General features: G+C 41.2%; 1 protein-coding gene across 2 annotated transcripts in view; it reads left to right on the top strand.

Annotated features, from left to right (window-relative positions):
* A2ML1 (alpha-2-macroglobulin like 1) overlaps nt 1–10,448 on the top strand; it is a 33,102-nt gene extending 22,654 nt beyond the window's left edge. Inside the window, exons 27-36 of one of the 2 annotated variants that reach the window (XM_032473321.1) lie at nt 540–614; nt 795–957; nt 2,290–2,504; nt 5,042–5,257; nt 5,431–5,558; nt 5,688–5,778; nt 6,263–6,331; nt 9,087–9,189; nt 9,737–9,778; nt 10,319–10,448. In XM_032473321.1, the coding sequence (XP_032329212.1) occupies nt 540–614; nt 795–957; nt 2,290–2,504; nt 5,042–5,257; nt 5,431–5,558; nt 5,688–5,778; nt 6,263–6,331; nt 9,087–9,189; nt 9,737–9,777 (1,101 nt within the window). In that variant the 3' untranslated portion in view covers nt 9,778; nt 10,319–10,448. Of the gene's footprint in view, nt 1–539; nt 615–794; nt 958–2,289; nt 2,505–5,041; nt 5,258–5,430; nt 5,559–5,687; nt 5,779–6,262; nt 6,332–9,086; nt 9,190–9,736; nt 9,779–10,313 lie in introns of both variants that reach the window. The other variant, XM_032473320.1, reaches the window with a different exon arrangement.
* Nucleotides 10,449–21,669: the final 11,221 nt, after the last annotated feature.

Here is a 21,669-nt window from a genome sequence, read left to right as displayed (position 1 = left end):
GATAATCGTTTAGATTAGTTATTTTCAAAAACTTGCTAATAGACTTCTGTGAAAGGCACTAATCAGGGAAGGTGTCGCCTAATCTCCCCTGGAGAAGAGGCTGGGCTTCGTGCTACTTGAGGGGAAGTCCATGTGGGGAGGCTCCAGATTCAGTAAGAAAATCCAGATTTCAGGATAAAAAACCACATTATTTTCAGAGGGAAAAAAAAAAAAGAGATTTTCTCCTTATCCTCTCCCCTTTCTTTTCTTTTTTTTTTTAAACCTGTTCCTAACCCTTTTTCATGGGTTTCCTAAATACCCACTCAGAGCTGAAGACCTCACGTTACCTTTTGCAGGTTACTATTTAAGGCTGTGCAATTATTTAAGTCCAGTCAGTTCGCCCCGGAGGCTTGGGGCTACAGTCAGCCTGTGGAAAGGAGTGCTTTTTTTTTCTCCCCCAGTAATTCATCTGTTCAGAGGGACACCTTTTTCCAATTTGCACACAGGTCTTGCACGTGCTGGCTGCTGGCCTGACTTCCTGTCTCCCTGCTTCCCTCTAGGGTGGAGTTGATGATGTGGTCTCGCTGACTGCCTACATCACAGCTGCACTGCTGGAGATAGGAAAGACCAAACACGTGAGTTTCTCTAGCTCCTCCGCTTAACGCTCTTCTGATCATGCCTGTGTCTAGAGGAATTCACCACTGTTTGTCCCTATTTAGCCTTTTAAACTCGGAAGAGGATAGAATGGTTTCCTTATCACTTCCCATTTTAAGAGGAATGCCTGATAAATTCAGTTCTTCATCTTCACTTTTTAGGATCCGATGGTGAGTCAAGGTCTGCAGTGTCTCAAGAATTCTGTTTCCTCCACCACCAACCTCTACACACAGGCCCTCCTAGCTTATACGTTCTCTCTGGCTGGGGAGATGGACATCAGAAACATTCTTCTTGAAAAGTTAGATCAACAGGCTATCATCTCAGGTATGTCGGCCATGGTAGGAGTTTTTGAAATTATGAAAACATGCTGAAAATATGTGCAAAATTTCCCTAGTCTCCATAGTCCCATCTATACTCAATTCTAGGATTCCTTTTAGTAAAAGTTAAGTCTTAAAAATCATTGTTGAGAGTTTCACAGGAAAGCCCCTGAAAGTTCTCAAAAGCATGTTATATTTTTCACATGAAAAGAAATAGATGGCAGAAGAAGTATTGGCGTTGGAGAATCATCCTTTTGCAGGCATTTAACAATTCTTTAGTGTAAAAAATCACTGAGGTTGACGGGGTGAGACTTAAATGTAGAGATTTCTCCAGCTCCTTTTCAAACTTTTGGATGTATTTAGAATAATATCCGATATTCTAACAGATCTTATACATAAAACAGTAATGCATTTTATTTACCCTCGCCATTTATTTAAAATCATACTTCCAGGCAGCAATTTAATCTCAGCTTTTATTTTTATGAATTTCATTGCCAAGCTGCCCTCTCCTGTGTAGTTCTTCGGCCTGTGTATACTACAACTCAGGCCATGGAATGGGTGTCTCAGACGTGGGGAGACTTATACCTGCTCCAGTGAATATTGGCTTAATGTGCTTATCTCTTCTCCATTACCTCGCACTGCAGGCTCACATGTTTTCTTTCATGTTCTTCCAATTAGGTTGCTTCCTGTGGGCAATGTATTTATTATCTCTAAACTCATATTTAATTAGACGTCCTAGCTTCCACTCTCCTCGTTTCCACCTGCTGTTCTTTGTCTTCAGGCTCTCTGCCGTCTTGGCTGCCACAGAGCTTGGATTTGGTCTCCTGTTCCATTTGCGTGCCCTCCTGAGCATTTCTTCTGTGGTTTCAGAGTTCTGATGCATGTTTTGCCATTTTCATTCTTAAAATGTTAAACCTTTGATTAAGTAAAATAAATGTTGGAAGTTAATAAAATTCTGTGAGCCAAAAAAAAAAAAAATTGCCCCTAAACACATAAGATTCTTATAAGAAGTTTCTACTTTCCTATCTCCATTAGCATTAGAATTTATAAATTAACAAGGGTGGTTAGGAGGTCATTGCTGGAGGCATTTATTGATGCGCCCGGCTTTACCCTGGGCAATTACATGTGGGTGTGCACACACACACTCACACACACAGAGGCATCCTTGCATATACATTGGTGGCCAATAAATCAGAAGATTTGAGAAGAATATTTTTCTGACTCATCATTAATTTTTGTTTGGTACCTTTTTTGATTTAAGGTATAGCATTTACAAAATGAATATGGGAGAGTCATTTCCTTCCAAGACCTTCCTAATTATGTTTTTTTTTCTCCATAGGAGAGTCCATTCACTGGAGCCAGAAACCTACTTGGTCATCGAATGCAAGCCCTTGGTCTGAGCATGAGGCTGTAGATGTGGAGCTGACGGCCTATGTGTTGTTGGCCTGGCTTAGCAAAGCCAGCCTGACTCAAAAGGAAATAGCCAAGGCCACTGGCATGGTGGCTTGGTTGGTCAAGCAGCAAAATGCATATGGGGGCTTCTCTTCCACTCAGGTGAATAGCCTGCTCTCCTACTCCTGCTTGTCAGGTAGGGTTAGATCCTGCGTGGAGAGAGAGGAAAAACTCGCCCTTGCCCTCTAGGTCCAGGGACTAATAATTCTACAGAAATGGAGAACAAGCACTTGAACAATATATAGAAAGATTCATAAAATTGGACCATATGAACACGTAAACAGTACTATATGCATTTAAGATTCTTCCTTTCTAGAGAACGAAACACCATGCGATCCTTGTTTTACATGTAAAGAGGACATCTATAATTGTGGCTAAATTTACATAGTCACAAGTTAGAAAGCCAACTATGGGGTCTGTAAGCATAAAGGCAAGATTTTATGGGCATACCTCCTTCTACTAATTCCAGATATTGAAAAGCTGATAAGATATAGTCTCTACTCTAAAAAGTTTACAATCTAGCAGGAAACACGAGGAAAACTTGTACACATTTACAAAGCAGAGTCTGGTTATAGAACGAAGATGCAAAAGGTACAAAATACTATATTACAAAAGGGAGAGAGAGCTCACATCAGCTTGAGGGATAAGAAGAATCTTCCCGGGGGAATGGCGTTTGTGGTAGATCTAAAAGCACATGTAAAGCTTCGGGATGCAGCTACTGAAAGGAAGAGGGAATGGTATGAATGGAGACACCCATTTGCAAAACTGTAGAATGGCTGTTGGGAAAACTGGTTTAGCTGAGGCATCATGGGGCTTAGTTGAAAAGGTAGGGTTGCTTCATATTACGAAGAGCCTTGTATATCAGACTCAGGTTGTGCCTAATTCTGAGGAACTATTCATTTTTTTAGGCTTTGTTTCAGAAAGATTCATCTGTCACGTGGGGTATGGGATGATTGAGAGGAGGGAGATGCGGGATTTGAAGAGATAAGGAGTCTATTTCATTTCTTTGAGTTGGGGTAAGGAGAAATTGAATTAGCGGAATGGTTGTAGGGGGAAAAAAAGATGGAGTTGTAAGAGAAATTCAAATATCATCATAAAAACCATCTTAGATATTCACAAAGACAGAAGCCATTCATTCATTTGTTCTGTAAATAGTATTAAATACCTGCTCTTCCCAAGTCATGATGATATAGAAGAAAAGCAAGAAAATATATTTTTTGTCCTCATAGAGATTATAGCCTGACTTGTTGAAATTATGGCCAGTTTCACTGAGGAATGTGATCTGTAAATTAGACCTGGAAAAATGAACAGATCTTAACAGATGGAGTGTCTGACAAAGATGCCAAGAGTACTAAACTTGAATATGGTAATGACTTAATTGGGATTTTAAAAAATTGGGGGAGTCGGGGTAGAGCTCAGTGGTGGAGTGTGCTAAGTACTGGGTTCAATCCCCAGAACCTCCATAAAAAATTAAAAAACAAATTATATGGTACTATTCTTCATTCTTTCAGGGAGATTCTTGGTCAAAGATCAGGGAAGACTTCCTTCTTGCTGCGCCCTCCCTAAATAGTTAAATAATTTTAGAAAGCAGTGGATAAAATGTTTAGAACTTTCAGCAACACATATATGTCGGAGTTGGTTTTCAATAAAATCCTTGTCTATTATAAGTATCACCCACTTTGGTTTTCAGCTGATAGTGAGGTCCCATTCCTTGAACTATTTCCACATGTCTAGCAATAAAACCCTCCTTGGCTCCAGTTCACAGAGGGCAGGCAAAAAAGTTGTTTGTAGATGGCCAAGCTGCACAGATATAACATGTTCACAGCTCCCTCTCGGTTGGTGGCCTGTCTTACTATTTGTATGTGATAGTGTGGTGTCCAAATAAAGCTTTTTATTTGAGATAGGAAGAGGTGGGGTTCCTTTATTCTGTAGTAGATATTTTATAAAGTTTCAAGCATATAGAAATTCTTATTTCTATTCTTGTCACAAAGAGTGATGTGTGACAATTTTCTTTCACTTTCTTTTTTTCCTTCCCCCAGTTGTAATTTGTATAAATCAAGTTTTCAGAATAGAAAGGCTCAAACTTTTTACATGATGCCATGCTCTTTTAGAGACAGTTTGTCCGTCTTATTCCCAGATGAAGAAAAGATTGTCACATGGTATGATGGCTAAGAAGCCTTGTCCTTCAAGGAAGGATTTTCTGAGGATTCCCAATAATCTGTGCCTTAGAAGATCATTACACAGTTAAATAACTTTGGAGAACATGCAATTTTTAGGGTTATCAAGTTACTGCCATTTCCTTCCCAAATAAGGAAACTGCAGAATATATACTGAACAGTGATCCACTCACTTATAACAATAGCCCATTCTGAAGCTGGGTTTTGTTGCTGAATATGAATATTTGAGATTAGCCTAATGACCTGTGTATGTTCAATAACAACTTGATGGCGATTTCCTATATAGGCAAGACATGAATTCTCTGTCAGCTTCCCCAGCGTTGGTGCACGTGGTTCCTAGATACTCAGAAGAGGTATCATCCAAGTCAGTGAACATCCACCAGACGTGTAGGCTGCGGCTTGTTTGAGGTTAATTCCAGTGGCTCGCAAATTGGTAAGCCCATGCCTGATTGTCTCCCTCAGGATACTGTAGTCGCTCTCCAAGCTCTTGCCAAATATGCCACGACTGCCTACGTGCCGTCTGAGGGAGTCAACCTGGCAGTAAAATCGGCTCAGAATTTCCAGCGCACTTTCAACGTGCAGGCTGCCAACCGGCTGGTGCTTCAGCAGGAGACTCTGCCCAGTATCCCTGGTGTGTACACCATGGAGGCCTCAGGCCGCGGCTGTGTCTATGTGCAGGTAAGCAGGGATCCAGGAGATCGCGTGTGCATTGGGAAGGAGGGTCCGAGGGCATCTCTGCCTCCAATGGAACCTTCTCTCTATCTACCTTATTTGTGAGGAAAGTAGTTTGAATTGTACAGTCTTTAAAATTTTTCTCAAATCTGATTTGGTTCTTTGTTTCTTCCTACCAGACGGTGCTGAGATACAATATTCTCCCTCCTAAAAGTGTGCAGGCCTTTAGTCTTAGTGTGGAAATGGGGAAAGCTCGGTGTGAGCAGCGTACTTCACCTCGAGGCTTGACTCTCACTGTCCACACCAGGTGAGGAAACTGGGGGTGGGGGAGTGGCACCTAGGTCCTAGAGGCTGAGCTGTGTGTGTGTGTGTGACACAGAGTGTGCTGAGAGGGAGGATAATGGGCTCATACAGGATTGCTTCTTTCTGCCCTCAGTTACGTGGGGAGTCGCAGCTCTTCCAATATGGCCATTGTGGAAGTAAAGATGCTTTCCGGATTCAGTCCCATGGAGGGCACCAAACAGTTAGTAAGTCACTTCTGTTTTCTTCATTTGACTAGCTCTGAGGGGGCCTAACATTATCATTAAAAAGCTGGTGAAGTGAGCATCATGGTTTATTTATTTTTTTCATTTCTTATTTTATTTTTAAAATTTATTTATTTTTTTTGGTGGAGGAAGTAATAAGGTTTATTTATTTATTTATTTAGCTAATGGGGGTACTGGGGATTGAACCCAGGACCTCATGCATGCTGAGCACACGCTCTACCACTGAGCTGTACTCTCCCACTGTGAGCATCATGGTTGGTATGTACAACTCATGACCATGTTATCTAAATGGGCTACAAAGGTGCGTCAGATATATGACATGGAAACTGTTACTGTCTTGGTTCCTTTTTCTTACCTTTTCCACAGTATTTATTGTTTCCTTGATCATGGCAGAGCTTTGGAAGACAACCTTAGGATATAGAGAAGGCTTTGGCTTTAAGTCTCCTTTTTCTTCTTTCTTACTCAGCTTCTCCAGCAACCACTGGTGAAGAAGGTTGAATCTGGAACTGACACACTTAACATCTACTTGGAAGAGGTAGGTATCAGGAACCGAACCAGAGAGCTTGACTGCTTATGTATCTTTGCAGCTTCCCTTCTAATCTGCATATTCTAGTGTCACATACACGAGGGTGAGGAACCTGGGGGAGTGAGTCCACAGCCACGAGATGAACTCTGCCTCCATGTTGGTGTACCATAAATTACCCTTGTGTGTCTCCAGGGCAGCACTGTCAAAGAGATACAAAATGGGAGCCCTCTATGTCATTTAAACATTTCTAGTAGTCGCATTAAAAAAATCGAAGAGAAACATAAAATTAATTTTAATTATATATTTTATTCAACTTTATATACCTCCAATTTTTAAAAACTTCACCATATAATTAATATACAAAGGGTTGATGAGGTATCTACATTCCTTTTTTTCCCTTACTACATCTTTGAAATCTAGTACGTGTTTTGCACTGATGGCACATCTCAGTTCTGAATGGCCGCATTTCAAATGCTCTTTAGTCCCATGCAGTATTACTGCTCCAGAGAACAACAGAGTGGTTAATAGGAGACTCTGGTGCCAGCCGGAGAGCTGGGGCTGACATCCTGGTTCTTATCTCTTGGGGAGCTGGGGGGTTGTTCCTTTCAGTGAACCCTGTACAGTTTCTTTTGAGACAACTCTGTTTAGTCTATCAGGAACAACTCTGGAACTGTGATGTAGTTATTTAAAAGTTTTGCAAAGTTTATGGTGCTTTCATAACCACCCTCCTTCTACGTAAGGAGACTGAGGCTGAAGTGACAGAGAAAGTGCTTGTCAAGTCATCCCGCTTATCAGTGGCTGGGCTGAGAGTAGAACCAGGGGATTCTAATTCCCACGATGCCATTCCTGAGACTGCAGTGGCTTGCTCATCAGGGAATGTATCCAGCCAGTGGGTGTCAGCTTCTGACTTGAGTCCTCAAGTCTGACAGTCTAAAAGCCAATTACATCTGTGATTATTTCCTTTTTCCTGTGTATCTTCTCTCCTTTTTTCTTGATCAGCTTCATTGGAGAATGATCTTATTCACATTTAACAAAAGTAACTTATGGTTTTATTCCTCTTCTCTGTTGTTTTTTGTTATTTGCTTGTTTGGTTTTGGTGCTCTGGTTCATTAATTTCTTCCTTTATTATTTCTTTCTTCTTTATTTTGGGCTTAATGGAGGGGGAAGGGATATTTTCTATAATTTTTTTTTCCAACTTCTTAAGTTGAATGCTGAGTTTGTTTGTTTTTAGTCTTTCTTATTTTCTGATACATTTAAACTATAAATTTCCCTCTAAGTACATCCTATCTTTGTCCCACAATTTTCAACAAGCCTTGTTTTTACTACCATTTAGTTCTGTATCTTAATTTTTTTTTGAAATGCATGGGATTTTTTAAAGCCATCCTTTTGTTACTGATTTCTTAATTTATTGCTTTATGGACTGAGACCATGATAGTGAGCCTCTGAAATGCACTGAAGTTTCTGTCGTGCATATTTGGTCTTTTTGGGAGATGGTCATTGTGTGCTCCAAAACAACGTCCTTTCCTTCTGCTGGGTTAAGACTCTGACCTAGATCTAAACGCCCAGCATCATTCTTTCTGCTGTTCATGCCTTTGTTATCTCTGCTTATTTTTCTGCTTGATCTATCAGTTTTTGAAAAAGTTCTATTAAAATTTCTAATTACAGTTGTTGATTTGTTCCTTATCCATTTATCTATGCAATTCTGTCAGCTGTTTCTTGATATGTTTTTCTACTATATACTTAGGCCTGTATATGTTTATGAACATACCTTATTCAATTTTCCTTTTATTAGTATCTACTGTCCTTCTTTTACACTAATTGTATATATGTGTGTTTTATGTATATATATTTCTTTGATTTATATACACACACACGCACACACAATTTTTGTTTTGTTTTGCTTTTTGCATTAGATTCTATTTGGTCAGATACTAAGGCTGCTATCGCAGCTTTCTTTTGGTTTATATTAGTCATTTACTTTAAATCTTTATGGTGACTAAATGATCGACAAGAACAGTGGTTCCAAAGATTTTTTTTCTCAGGACCCTTCTATACTCTTAAGTGACCTCAAGGAGCTTATGGTGATGTGAGTTACATCTATTGACATTTGTCTTATTAAAAATGAAAAGTGAGAAAAATATTAATTTATTCACTTAAAAACAACAATAATAAAATCACTATATTTCAATATAACATTTTATGAAAAATGTATTTCCCAAAAGAACAAAAAAATGGTGAGAATAGCAGATTGTTTTACATTTTTTTTTGCTTTAACGTCTAGCTTAATCTAAGAGAGTGAAAGTCTCCCGTCTGCTTCTGCATTCAATCCGTTGCAATATCACACATCAAGTTGCCCCCTTACACTTGTACAACAAAAGAGAATGAGAGTGAAAAAAAGCAAATAATGTCTTAGTATCATTCAAAAATAATTCTTATCTCAGAGACCGCCAGATACAGTCTTGGGGCTCCCTCGGAGTTCCTGGACCATTCTTTTAGAAGCACTATACCTAAAGAAATGCCTTTAGAAATCTTTTCCAATTAAGCATTTATAGCTTCACATCTAAATGTATAACATGGATCTTATTTTCTTGTTGTATTGGATTAATGTATACAATTGTCTTAAATTCTCCATGTACCTATCCACCTTTGTAACAAACATGGATTGAGCAGCTAGTAGATGCCAGACACTCTTCGGTGTGATGGAGATACAGAGTGTTATTTTTCACTTCTGTTCTAATGTGATGTTTGTCTGCCTTCCCCACAGCTCCGGAAGGAGACTCAGACCTATACCTTCACCGTCAACCAAGGCGTGTTGGTCACCAACCTCAAACCAGCAACCGTCAGAGTCTATGACTACTACCTCCCAGGTGAGGGCTGAAACCTCCCTGCGTCTCCCAGCGTATTTCTGCCTCCTTCATGATAACGCTCTTCATTTTAACAAATACTCCTTTCCAAGCCAAGTACACATAATTTTATTATCTGTTCTCCTAAAACATTTTAATTAAATTATATGCCGTTTACAAAAGTCTTCTGCACTAGACATATTTTATATAATGTGGTCCGTAGACTGAAAGAATAATGTTCTCTAAGGACTATTCTTTTTTAAAAAAATTGAACTGTAGTTGATTTACAATGTTTCAGGTGTACAGCAAAGTGATTCAGTTTTATATATACACATGCATATATATATTCTTTTTCAGATTCAGGTTAAGGGCTAACTATTCTTAATATTCTTGCCGTGATTATTAATTTACCACAAGCATGCAGATTGGAACCTTGCTGTAATTCTGAATATGCTCATAATCTGTAGAAATCCTTTGAAGAGGGTTAAAGCAGCAGCTTTTATGAAGTACTTCTCTCTCTCTGTACGTATGAGGCCTGCAATATAATAATTTATGTCATTTCATTTTATAGATGAACAGGCCACAGTTCAGTATTCCGATCCCTGTGAGTGAGGTAAGCCCAGAAGAGGAAAGGCTGGGCTTCTGGAGGGTGGGGGGGGGGGCGGTGGCAGTACTCAGAAGTTAGGGAGAGCTTCTTCTGAGTTACTGTTATGATGTTTGTATCTTTTGGAAGCTTATTTTTGATAAAGTAGACTTTCCTTTTTTGTGCCAAACTTTTTTTTTTAATTGAGGTATAGTTGTTGTACAATATATCCTAAACTGTTGAAGAGAGAATAATCATCTCCACAGCTTATGTCAGAAAAAGTTAATAGTGGCTTTCATATGAGGGGTTCTATGTGATTTTTTAAAATAGTGTCTTTTTTCTGGCCGAAAATTTTCCTAATTATTACATTATATATCCTTTTTATACAAAAATACTAAGACAAAGGTAAAGATTACTTGACCCTACTTCCCTGAGATAACACTACTCATAGTAACCTCATCATGTGTTTTGTTAGTTTTTACCTGGACAGGAAAAAGCTCCTCTGTAGTTGTGAAGACTTTCTGAATGTCATGATGTCTTCTTCTGTCTTTGTTTCTTCCCCCAGGATAGAAGTTGGAGAGAGACTAAATTCATCCTCTACAACATTACTGGACAGCATTCTTCTGCCTCTTAAAGCAGCACTCAATGTGAATTCTCTTGTTAAAAAACAAAATACAACTGAGTAAATGTGAAGCTGTGACTGGCTCTGTGAGGGGACTGATGATGGGCGGCGTCCCACCCAGTGCCTGGAAGGTGCTCCGAGCGGTTGCACAAAATGCAACGTTTGTGTAAGAAGAAGGCGAGGGAGTAAAAGAAAAGAAGGGATTATTTTTAGGCCAGGACATTTTCCTTTCTGGGGTGCTGGGTGGGGAATGGCAAGGGTTTTACCACATAGGTTTCCTCCTTTTTCTCTGGGGCATGGAAAGGGCCCTCAAGGCAGATGACCTTGTGCCGACCAGAAAATTCCAGACTGGTTGATTAAGGTTGAAGTTGCAGTTACATTCAGGTATTAAATCTAGGTTTGGTGGCATGGGATTTAGCACAAGTGACGCCATTTTGGGCCTGTGGTTTTTCTCTTTAACACTCATTGACCAGTGAGTGGGTAACAGGTGAGCAGGCCTGAACTCAGCTAGTTCCCACTACTTCACAGATGCATAGGTGCCAGGACAAAGGGCTGGGGGAGACGGGCTGGCAATAATCGCAGAAAGGAGGGATTACCTGGGAAATCTCCTCGGGGTGGGATCATTGGTTTAGCCATTTAAGGGACTCTCCAGAGAGAAGGTGGTGACAGAGGGTGTTCCAGGGAAGATAAAAATGTCTTCCTGGAGGTTAAATCTAAGGGAAAATGTAATTTAGGGCCTTGGGAATAGACTAAAAAGATTTTTCCTTTTCTTCGAGAAGAAAATCTGTGCACTTGACTCCATATTTCTGAGGATTACAAAGGTTCTGTATAAAGATGATAATTATTCTTTAACAAAAACTCATATTTTGGCTTCTTCCTTAAACCTTTTGACCCAGACTTTGCAAAGAATTAAGTATTCAGGGAGGTGTCCAAGTAGAGAACCCTAATTGAGGGACTCTGTTTAGCCAGTCCGTCACTGCAGGGCAAACAGGGATTGATAACAAGAAAAGTGGCTGGCCAGGATTCCCTGCCTCCGCCTGACTCCCCCAGCCTTTGCCTGCTCCACTGGGTAAGCTCTTTCTTGGGGCAATGTTTTTGTTTTGGAAACAGGTTCAGAGGAGGCAATGGGATGGGGGTGGGGGAGATACGTGATATTTAAACAGAGAAGTTTCTCTAGGTCATTGCACCCTTTTACCCTGGGTGTCTGCACTCTGGTTTTGCTCCTCTAGACTGGAAATTCTAACCAAAAGAGTCAGGGAAAAGTAAGTCCACACTGTAGAGACATTTCCCTAAACCTAAGGCCACGCTTGCATAAACTGTTTGTTCCTTGCCTCCTCAACCCTAGACTCTGCCCTGCTCTCCTAGGAGCGTCGAGTGAGGGAAGATGGGGCGCATACCCAAAGGAGGCCACCCGCAGCCTGCCTTACCCTTTGGTATGGGGGGGGGGTGCGGGAGGACGGGGCTGGGGGGTAGAGGGTTGGGGAGAGAACAGAGAACTCTAAAGAAAAGAGGGCCGGTGGCCAGTGGGGAGGGTGTAGCTCAGTGGCAGAGCGCATAGCTCAGTGGTATAGTGTATACTTAGTATGTAGGTGGTCCTGGGTTCAACCCCTAGTACCGCCATTAAATAAATAAATAATACTAATAATAAAAAGAAAAGATGGCAGTCATGAATGTTCCTCCTATTCAATGAACACCCCACCACACACACACACACACACACACACACACACACACACACACACACACACACATTTGTGTCTGTAGCTCATACACATTTGGGTCTGTAGCTCCTACCAAAAACTTCCTCTTTTCTGCAATGGAGGGAGGTGGTGATCCTCAAGACTTAAGAAGTTATATCTGGGCCAAAAATGTTTCAAATGATTATAAAAACTATTTTTTATAACATCTGTTATATTTGAGAAGCAAGGTGATTTTAAGGATTAAGTGGCACTCGGCATTAAGGTGGAACGTAGTATTGTAGTACTTATGGTAAGTACTCATTACGTACATTTATTATATACCAGGTACTTCACCAGGCCTGGGGACACAGAGATAAGTAAAATGAGGTTTCTGAACTCAGGGAGCTCACAGACTAGTGGAGGGAGAAGACAAGCAAATTAACAGTCACACTACAGTGTACCCAAAACTAATGGTAGAAGGAAGAACACAAAGCTATGGGAGTGCACCTTCCCAGCCAGAGGTGATGGAGTGCTCAGGAAAAGCTTCCCCAAGTTGGTGCCTGAGCTGGATGAGCAACAACCAGAAAAAGAGGAAGCAAATTTGGGCAAAGTGAGCTACACGTAAAGAGGTGGAAGAAAGCGTGGTATTTCACCGTGTAGTTCAGTGTACTCATGGATGGTGTGTGTGAGTGTTTGTGTGTGAGTGTGTGTGTGTGTGTGTGTGTGTGTAAGCAGAGAGTGGTTCGATCAAGAATTGCTTTTTAGAAAGATCATTCCAGCACCAGAGTGAGGAATGGAGTAGAGGAAGGTAAAGCTGAAGTCCTGGAAATGACTGAGATGCTGCAGCAGTCCAGGCGAGAGCCGGTGAGCTGGCGGTGGGGAGGGAGAGGCGGAGAGTACTGAAGTCACTCACCGAGGAGGCAGCCCCAGGACAACACAGGGATAGCAAAGACAGAGTGCCCCCAGATGCCCCAGGAGAACAGTGCTAAGATTTATGTCAGAGAATGTTTTGCCTATGTTTTCTTCTAAGAGGTTTATAACGTCTTGTCTTTTGTTAAAGTCTTTAAGACATTTTGAGTATCACTGCTGCCTCCAGCCAGGGAGAGTTCTGTCCTTAGGGTTCCTGTGATTAGACTGAGACTGCCCAGGTGGTCCAGGACAGTCCATTTAAAGGTGTTGAACCTTGACCACATCTGCAAAATCGCTTTTGCTATTAAAGTATCATCTTCACTAGGAATTAAGGCATGAACATCTTTGGGGGCCATTATACCTACAAGATGAGATCAAATAGGTACATTTTCAACACAGTATAATTGGCCCTGACACGGGTAAGTATAGCGTTCTGTGGGACACACAGCACATCTCATGCTGAAGAGGAGTTGAGAAAAACTTCCTTGTACTAATTATCTATTGCTGCATAACAAATTACCCCCAAAACATAGCGACTAAAACTATATATATATATATAATTTCACAAGTTTCCTGTGGATCAGGAATTCAGGAGCAGTTCAGCTGATGATTCTGGCTCAAGCTCTCTCATGAGGTTACCATCAAGATATCCGCTGGGACAGTCATATGAAGGCTTGGCTAGGGTTGGATTATCCTCTTAGAGTTGACTCAGATAACTATTAGTAAGAGTTCCTTATGGCGGGAGGCCTCAGTTTTTCACTATCAGGGCCTCTCCATCAGGCTGTCTGAGTGTCTTCCAGCATGGCTGGAAGCCATAATGTCTATTATTTCTGGATCTCCGAGGTCATACATCATCCCTTTTGCCTTATTCTACTCATTAGAAATGAGTCACTAAAATAGCTGACATTCAAGAGGAAGGGAATTGAGGACCACTTTTTAAAAGGAGCACTCAAGAATATTTGGACGTGTTTTAAACTATCTCACCATCTATCTGGTCCCCAGGGATAGTGTATCTATTAATCATCTCCATATCTCCCTGTAGGTTAGTCTCCACCAGATCCTGTTCTGCCTGGCTGTTCTTTGTGACGAGTGTGCTCAGCTTGTTTCAGATGCTCCTGACAGCTCTGGGAACCTGTACTTCTCACTGCTATCAGAGGGTCTAGTTGTGGTACAGCGTCTCCTATCTTCAACCCATGCCTGCAGAGTACAGTCACCACTTAGCTTCTCTGTGGTCCTGCAGCCTCACTCAGCAAAGCACTCCTTGCTGCTATAGTGCCAGGTGCCCTCTGCATCCTCCCGGGGAACACCGTAGCACGACTGCTTCTCTGAGCTATCTGGTCCCTTCCTCAGCTCTCTACCATGGCACTCCTCTCATTTCCGCTTCTCTTAGTGTGGGCATCACTGTCCCCAAGCTTCCTAAGAGCCATCCTGGTGGTATTTTGTGCCATCTCCCGGAATCCTTGCCTAGGTGTAAAACCCTGTATCCTGGGAAAGCACTCTCATATTAATAGACTCTCCGTTATTTGACCTGTGTCCTAGGTGCCTGGATTCAGCGCCTCAGAATTTACCTCGTGCGCCCTCTCCTGGCTCCTGATGGTATATATATGTATATACACATACATATACACACACATACATCCTGCAACTTCTGGGTATAGTCTTTTTCCACGTACTTTCTTACAAAGTAAAATCCTCTGCCTTATCTTTAAGCAAGGGACAAATGATAGCATTTAACAGGGAGGAATAGGCACTTTTTCAGGCCCTGAGGACTCAGGGAGATCTAGAAATTCAACAATTTTGAGTACATCAATTATGATATCACCATCCCGATGTCTCAGCCCCAAAACGTGCTTTGATTTTGGCATATCTGGCTGCAACAGCCAAGTTCTACCTTCTCTGGAGCTGTTTCTCTTATGACAAAGCCTTGAGCCCAATATTCAGATTTTCTTGCCCTCAGGCTGCAGAAGTTGAGAATTTTTATATCCTTCCAAGAGGCCCTCTGACTTCATACTTGGCATTTAATTGCTTATTCAACACTCTCGGCATGTAATTCTCTCTCTATTGCTCCTCGTCAAAGCCATCCAGTTCCCCTGTCCTCGTGAATACTGTTTCCCGTGTACTCGTCAGATCCCTGACACAGTGCCTAACCCCGGCCTTCCTTCCACTGATAGGCCGTTTCAGTTCAATGCTGGTGAACATTTCAACAACCACACTGCTAACAATCTCAGAATCTATCCATGCGTAACCTGCCCACGGTGATGGGGTCCTTTTCAGCAGCTGGTCAGTTGATGATTCAGCTCCAAAAACACAGAAGAAAATCCGCTTTCTTGGACCAATTCTGACATCACTGTTTCAGATCAGATTTTCCAGGAAGCAGACTCTGAGATACAGATTTGTGTGTAGGAAATTTATTTGGGAACGTTCTAAAGATCAACACCTGTGATTGATGAAGGGCGAAGCTGGGCTGTAGCTCAGTTGCAACAAATCTCATGAGGAGCCCAGGAGCTGAGATGGCTGTGCAGAGTGTTCTTGAATTAAGGCGGGAAGACAGAGTCTTTATCCCTCACACTGGCCGGTTATTGATTATGGGCTGACCCCGGGAAGTGGGGGGAACAACAGCTGAAGGCAGTAGTCAGAGAGGCCACAACGTCAGCGATGAACACTTCCAGCAGCTGGCAGAATAAGAGCTTCTGTCCTGAAAGGGCAGAAACGTAGGCGGTGTGCCACACAGTCCACTAACCCTGTGTTCATTGCAGCGTTTTTTAAAATAGCCAAGATATGGAAGCAACCTCACTGTCCATCGATAGATGGCTGGATATAGAAGATGTGGAAGACACAAGTGATGTAGGAGCAGAGGAATTCTTGGGGAAGATTTACTGACCAGAATAGAAAACACACCTTGAAGGCTACCCCTCGCAGGAGTGAAAGCTCTCCAGGCAGAAGATACGGAAAAGCTTTCCAACAGCAGGATAAAAAGCACATATCAGAATTATCAGAGAGTATAGCAGAGTTAGGGAACTGAAGGTAGTCTGGTGTTCCTGGGAAAGGAAGTGTGAGGCTGGAAAGCAAGGTTGGAGCTGGAGAAGCAGGAAGGGAACAGATCAGGGAAGACTCCTGGGCCACAGAAAGAAGTAGAAGTTTATCCCTGGGATTCCCGAAAGGATTTTAAGTGAGGGAATGACGTAGTCGGATTAGGATTTTAAAGACAGATTTCTGGTAGCACATCACCTGAAGCAGTTAGACACTCAGAAGGGTTAGTTGAACGCACACGGACAGCCATGTGTATAGAGAACATACACTATGCAACAGTATGCTCAGTGGTGGAGGAACGGTTTGAGATGGGGGAACAGGAACAGGGTTTTTTTCAGTAGTTGGGATGATAAGGTACAAATTTGAATCTTGGCTACAGGAACAGGGAAGAAAAGTTCTCTGTACTCTGAATTTGCCTCGTGTGTGTTGTTTATTAAGGGAGGGCTCTTTCCTGATACTGCTTCCCTTTCTCAATCCTGTTCCCACTAAATCCTTGATAAAGAGTGAGATTTAAGGGAGGAGAAGGGAAAGCCTTCCTCCATTACCATTGTTAAGAGAAGAAACGGCGGCGGTGACTCCTGGGTTCTGAATTCCTTTCCCTTCCTCCGTCGATGAAATGTTGACATTCCCTTTCCTTTTCTCTTTTCAGTTCCCCAGCAAATCCTATCTTTTTCTTCAGCTACAGACTTGAGCCTTTGTATCCCACATCTCCACCAGCAGACCTCACAAGCCCTCAAACTCAGTATGTTAAACCGAACACACGATGATTTTTCATCCTTCAATATCTCTGCCGGAATAAATGGAACCACCCACACAGTTGGTCAGAATATGCCACCCCCAAATATGCCAATTTGGTGTAAGGATGGCAATTGAGAAACTGCAGATTCAGAAGGAACTCTTTGCCCTCTCCCTCTGCCCAAAAGCAAGGCATAAACTTCCCTTTGTGAAGGTGCCTCCCTTCGCCATTCCCATATGAGAACAACCTGTAACACAGGAGATAGAAAGTGTCATGGACTTGTATCTGCATAAGCAAACCTTCTAAAATAACTCTCATCTCCTATTCTTTTTGCCCATATATTTACCTTCCCACAACTGACAACCCCTGAAAACCCAAACCCCTTCTTTGTTTTGTCACTTCTCCACAATTAGGCTTGACTGCTTCTTTGGGTTTTCACTTTTTTCCTGTGAAGCAACGATGTGCACATGAAACAAACCCTTTCTCTTGTTAATCTGCCTTTTGCCAGTTTAATTTGCAGGTTCCAGTCACTGAATATAAGAGAGCAGAGGAAAAGTTTTTCCTCTCTTAACAGTCTACAGTCTACAATCCTGACAGTTTCCCAGACTCTTCCCTGGCTCTCTTGTCTTACATCCAATCAGTCACTGACAGCAGTGAGCTGTATCTGAGCCCCGTGCTCCTGGAAAACAGGCTGCTTAAGAAATCCCCCATCTTTTTGTTTTCCAAGCCCCTTACCATTTGTGTCAGGACGCTGCTCTTGCATATTCCTTCAAAGACTCATCGCTGCCCTTCCTCATGCCTCCACTAAGATTCACTCATGACTGTCTTAAGATTTCCCGCCTCTGTAAAACCTCAAGTCTCCTTCCTTTTCCATGAAATGTTTTTCGTTAATGAACACATTCTGTTGCAATAGCTCTAACAGCTTCTTTGCTCAGACTTATGGTTGTCAAAAAAAAAAAAATCTGAAAATTAGAAATAGAAGGAAGATGTTACTAGGTGTTCTTTCAGTCTAGTGCTGGGTTTGTACCTTTGACTGGTTTCCTACTGACTGAGTTACTTTACAATTCTGAAGAGGCAGAGATTAACTCACACCTGCAAATAGTTCCTGTCCTGTAGTGGAGAAGATAATCCTTGAGGTTATAGCTCATGATCCAACAGGATGCTAACCAATTTTGTATCTGATTCAGCAATCTTCTCTCACATTCCTTTATTAAATTGCTTCGAAACAGCTGGCTTCTCAAATGCACTTGGAACAGATTTTAACATCTCACTGGTTCTTTCATTAATTCACAAGTTATATACAATCTTTGACACGTGTTCATTTTATCTTTGCATGAGACTTATGATTCTACCTTTTTGAAAATTACACTTAATAGCGTTTCTACAGAACTGAAAAGCTGCCACTCAAAATGATTCCCAAGCATTTACTCATTGACTAGCCCAAGCACACGATACAATAAATTCTCCAGTTGTTAGCAAACAAAGGTGCAATGAAGTTGGCAGTTGGCTGGACTTCGGGCAGTAGAAAAGATCTAAGATTACCTTCTGTTTTTTGAAATACTGTTTCATTTATGTGTTCATTTTTTTTTATTGCTGCTGTAACAATTTGCAACAAGCTTAGTGGTTTGAAACAACACAAACTGATTATCTTACAGTTGTGCAGATCAGAAGTCTGACATGCACCTCACTGGGTGAAAACCAAGGTGTTATCAGAGGCTTTCCTGGATGCTCCAGCAGAGAAATGTTCAAAGCCTGCATGTCTCACATCACATCACTCAGTCTGTCTCTTCTGCCTCCCACTTACACTTGAAAAGACTCTTGTGACTACACTGGGCTCGTGCAGATAATCTAGGATAATCTATGTTCAGGTTAGATGATTACCAACTGTCAACCAATAAAATAATACAGGAGGCTGCAAACAGGAAAAGAGTTTATTCGGAGGTCTTAAGAATTGCAATTAGGGAGACACAGATTAGGGTAACCCCAAAAGAATGTTCCAAGGAAGAGAAAGAGTCAGGGGCTTAGGACAACAAAGAGCCGTAAGATTGTTAAAAGCTACCTGGTGAGAATTGTGACTGAATCTGATGTGAGGCAGAAAATAACTGTCCTTAAGGAATTGCGAGTTGTTTTAGGGTCGGGCTCCACTAAGTAGACAGACTGTCGTACGTGGACAGAATGTCACAAGGTATTTCAGGGTGTGAGCCTTACAAGTATTTTGGGCTTCTGGCAGGGATTTTGGATGACTTTATCAGGTCAAAAGGTCAGATTCCATCCAGGCTGAGATGTGCATAAGTCACACTTTTTTAATGGCCCCCTCGCTCCATTATAGAGAGCTCTCTTAGCAAGATTAGCTCCATTTTGATTTTCCTTTCACACAAACTTAGTTCCATTTGCAACTTTAATTCCCCCTTGCCACGGCACAGCACAGTCATGGGCTTCAGGAACGAGGACATCTTTAGGGCCATTAGCTGCTTATCATAGTTTATAAGCTAACAAGGGAGAAAACAGAGGATTTAGGGAAATAGCACATACATCCCTCTTCTTTATTTTTTGCTGCTACGTCTCCCCAGTATCTAGTGGACTGATAGCCAGAGTTATGTCCCTGTTCACAAAGGCAGAGTGGGACTTGCACTGCAGGTATTTACGATGGGAAACGCCAAGCATCTTTGTTTAAACATTTGTGGGTGTGCTAAGCATTTTAAACAGATCTCTTGCACTACTTTATTTTCACACTTAAAGATGTGATGTAGTTGAGCTTTGGAGTTGGACAGACCTGAATTTAAATTCTGACCTTATTATTTACTAGTCCCATGAACTTTGAGCAATCCATCGGACTTCCTAGCTTTAATTCCCTCATCTGTAAATTAAGGATTAACAGTAGCTACCAGAAAAGTTTATGGAGAGGGCAGGAGCGGCTCCATCTTTGGCCTAGAAATTTATTTCAACAAAATTTGTTTAGTTTAATTTTGATGTGATGTGGAGCCTCCATAAAGAAATGAAGGCTCAGAGAAACAGACTCATGTGTTTTTCGGCTAGGTTTGATGAAGAGCAAACAGTCATGGAGGGATAACGGCGGCTAAGGAGTATGTGGTAACTGTAGTAATTGGGGGGAACTTAGCAAGGCCTGTTTGTTAGGACGCTTTTTTGAGTCCTTTTGTCTTTGGAGATAAGGATGGTCCTTCCCTCTCAGGGCATGTCTCACATGAGGATTTTATAACCTGTTTTTGGGAAGAAGGGAGAGGGAAGGAGGAGGTCAGAGTGACTTTCCTGCTTTGGCCATTTTTCTCAAATTCCTTCAGCTTCAGATACTTAGTATGCCAAGATGCTATATTTTGGGGTAATGTGTCCTGAACACCATGATGGGTATTAGTGGTGATGAGTGAGAGGTGTTCATATATCTTTTAATTCCACATTTTTCAGTTCAGAGAAGGACAAGCATCTAGGAAATTAATTCAGTTAACTAATATTTATTAGATATCTTCCATTTGCCAGGGATTATGAAATGCCCCTCTTCTATATTCATCTTTTAGCTTCAATTTTCTCCACTTAATATTGAGAAGCTTGAATAGTTTTAAAGGTTTTTTTTTTTTTTTTTCTGCTTTAAAAATCTGAGTCTATAAATCTTCTTAATCTTCATTTCATCTTCTCCCACTTAGACCTTGAAGTGGCATACAGAGTTGTGGTGCGAAGGGGGCGGGATGTGTGTGGTGGTTCACATCCCTAATTGGTGGTGGTTAGAGTAAAGGTTATGATTTCTTTTTTCTCCTACTTCCTCCCATTCACATCTGCATAAGAATGTGATCACACAAGCTTACTTACTTGGTTATTGGTAAATACATCCCAATGACACTAACACCGCTCTTCCTTCACAATTCATTGCACTTTGCTGGGTTTAGAAGAGAAGCACGAAGAATGTTTATTCAATGTTCAGTTAATGTGCAAAATTATATTAGGATACTTTCTGTTCTGTTTGCTTTAGTTGCTGCCAAACAGTTGATTTCCTTCCAATCCTGATCTTTCCTTATTTAGATACGTTTGAGAGGGAGGGCTTCAATTTCTACACACCAGATAGAATGCATTTCCTTTTCACCTATTTAGGCTAATGGCTTTCAGTGTTATGCAGAGTAAAGAAATTATTTAGCCTCTATTCAGAAGGCTATTTGGTTTGAAAAAGAAAAGGCTAATTCCAGCAGAATCATTAAATGAAAATGAGAAAGTTTAGCAAAAATTCAAAACAGAAAAAAAAAAAAAAAAAGTCAGCGGAGGATTTTCTAGGGCTCACAAATTGTTTTGCTCGGTTAAGGCTGAGATAAGCTTTTCAGTACCAACCAGCTCCCCAGCTAATTTAGTAGTCTGACAAAGGTTTCCTTATGGGTGGAGGTTTTCCTAATACACTTCGCTGCTGAAACATTTCTTTTTTAAACTGAATTCTTCTTTGGAAAATTGATTAGACTTTGACTCTGGAAATTTGGTCTGTCTTGGAGAGAAATGAACTTAAGAAGAATTACTGTGAAATAGTACAAGCCTTTAACATATGAAAATTAAACTAATGGCCCATAATCAATAAGGCATGCTCTGTGATTACAGTATTTATCAGACATTCAACAAAAACACACATCATCACTACCTTATTCCCTAATATCATCTAAATGTACAACTTATAGTAGATGTAGAAGGTCATGACCCAGGAAACACAAAAGAATCTTTAGAGATGAAATGAAATTATGTACAGTGGTAGTGATTTTATTCCATTTCTAATGGGGCTAAAGTGGCCATGTACCCTCTAGGTATGAAACCCCACAGACTGTTCGAAAAATGAGTGCATACACTCTACACCTGGATTCCTTATCCTTGGGATATAGTATAGGCTTTCTTTAAATATTTCACAGTGGTAATTCTCTCATGGAAACAAGAATAATGCTTCTTGACTTGAATATCATATAAT

The sequence above is a fragment of the Camelus ferus genome, chromosome 34, assembly GCF_009834535.1.
Source record: "Camelus ferus isolate YT-003-E chromosome 34, BCGSAC_Cfer_1.0, whole genome shotgun sequence".
In the NCBI taxonomy this organism is placed as follows: Eukaryota; Metazoa; Chordata; class Mammalia; order Artiodactyla; family Camelidae; genus Camelus; species Camelus ferus.
The sequence above is the reverse complement of the archived record's forward strand: the minus strand, read 5'-3'. Positions and strand labels throughout refer to the sequence as shown.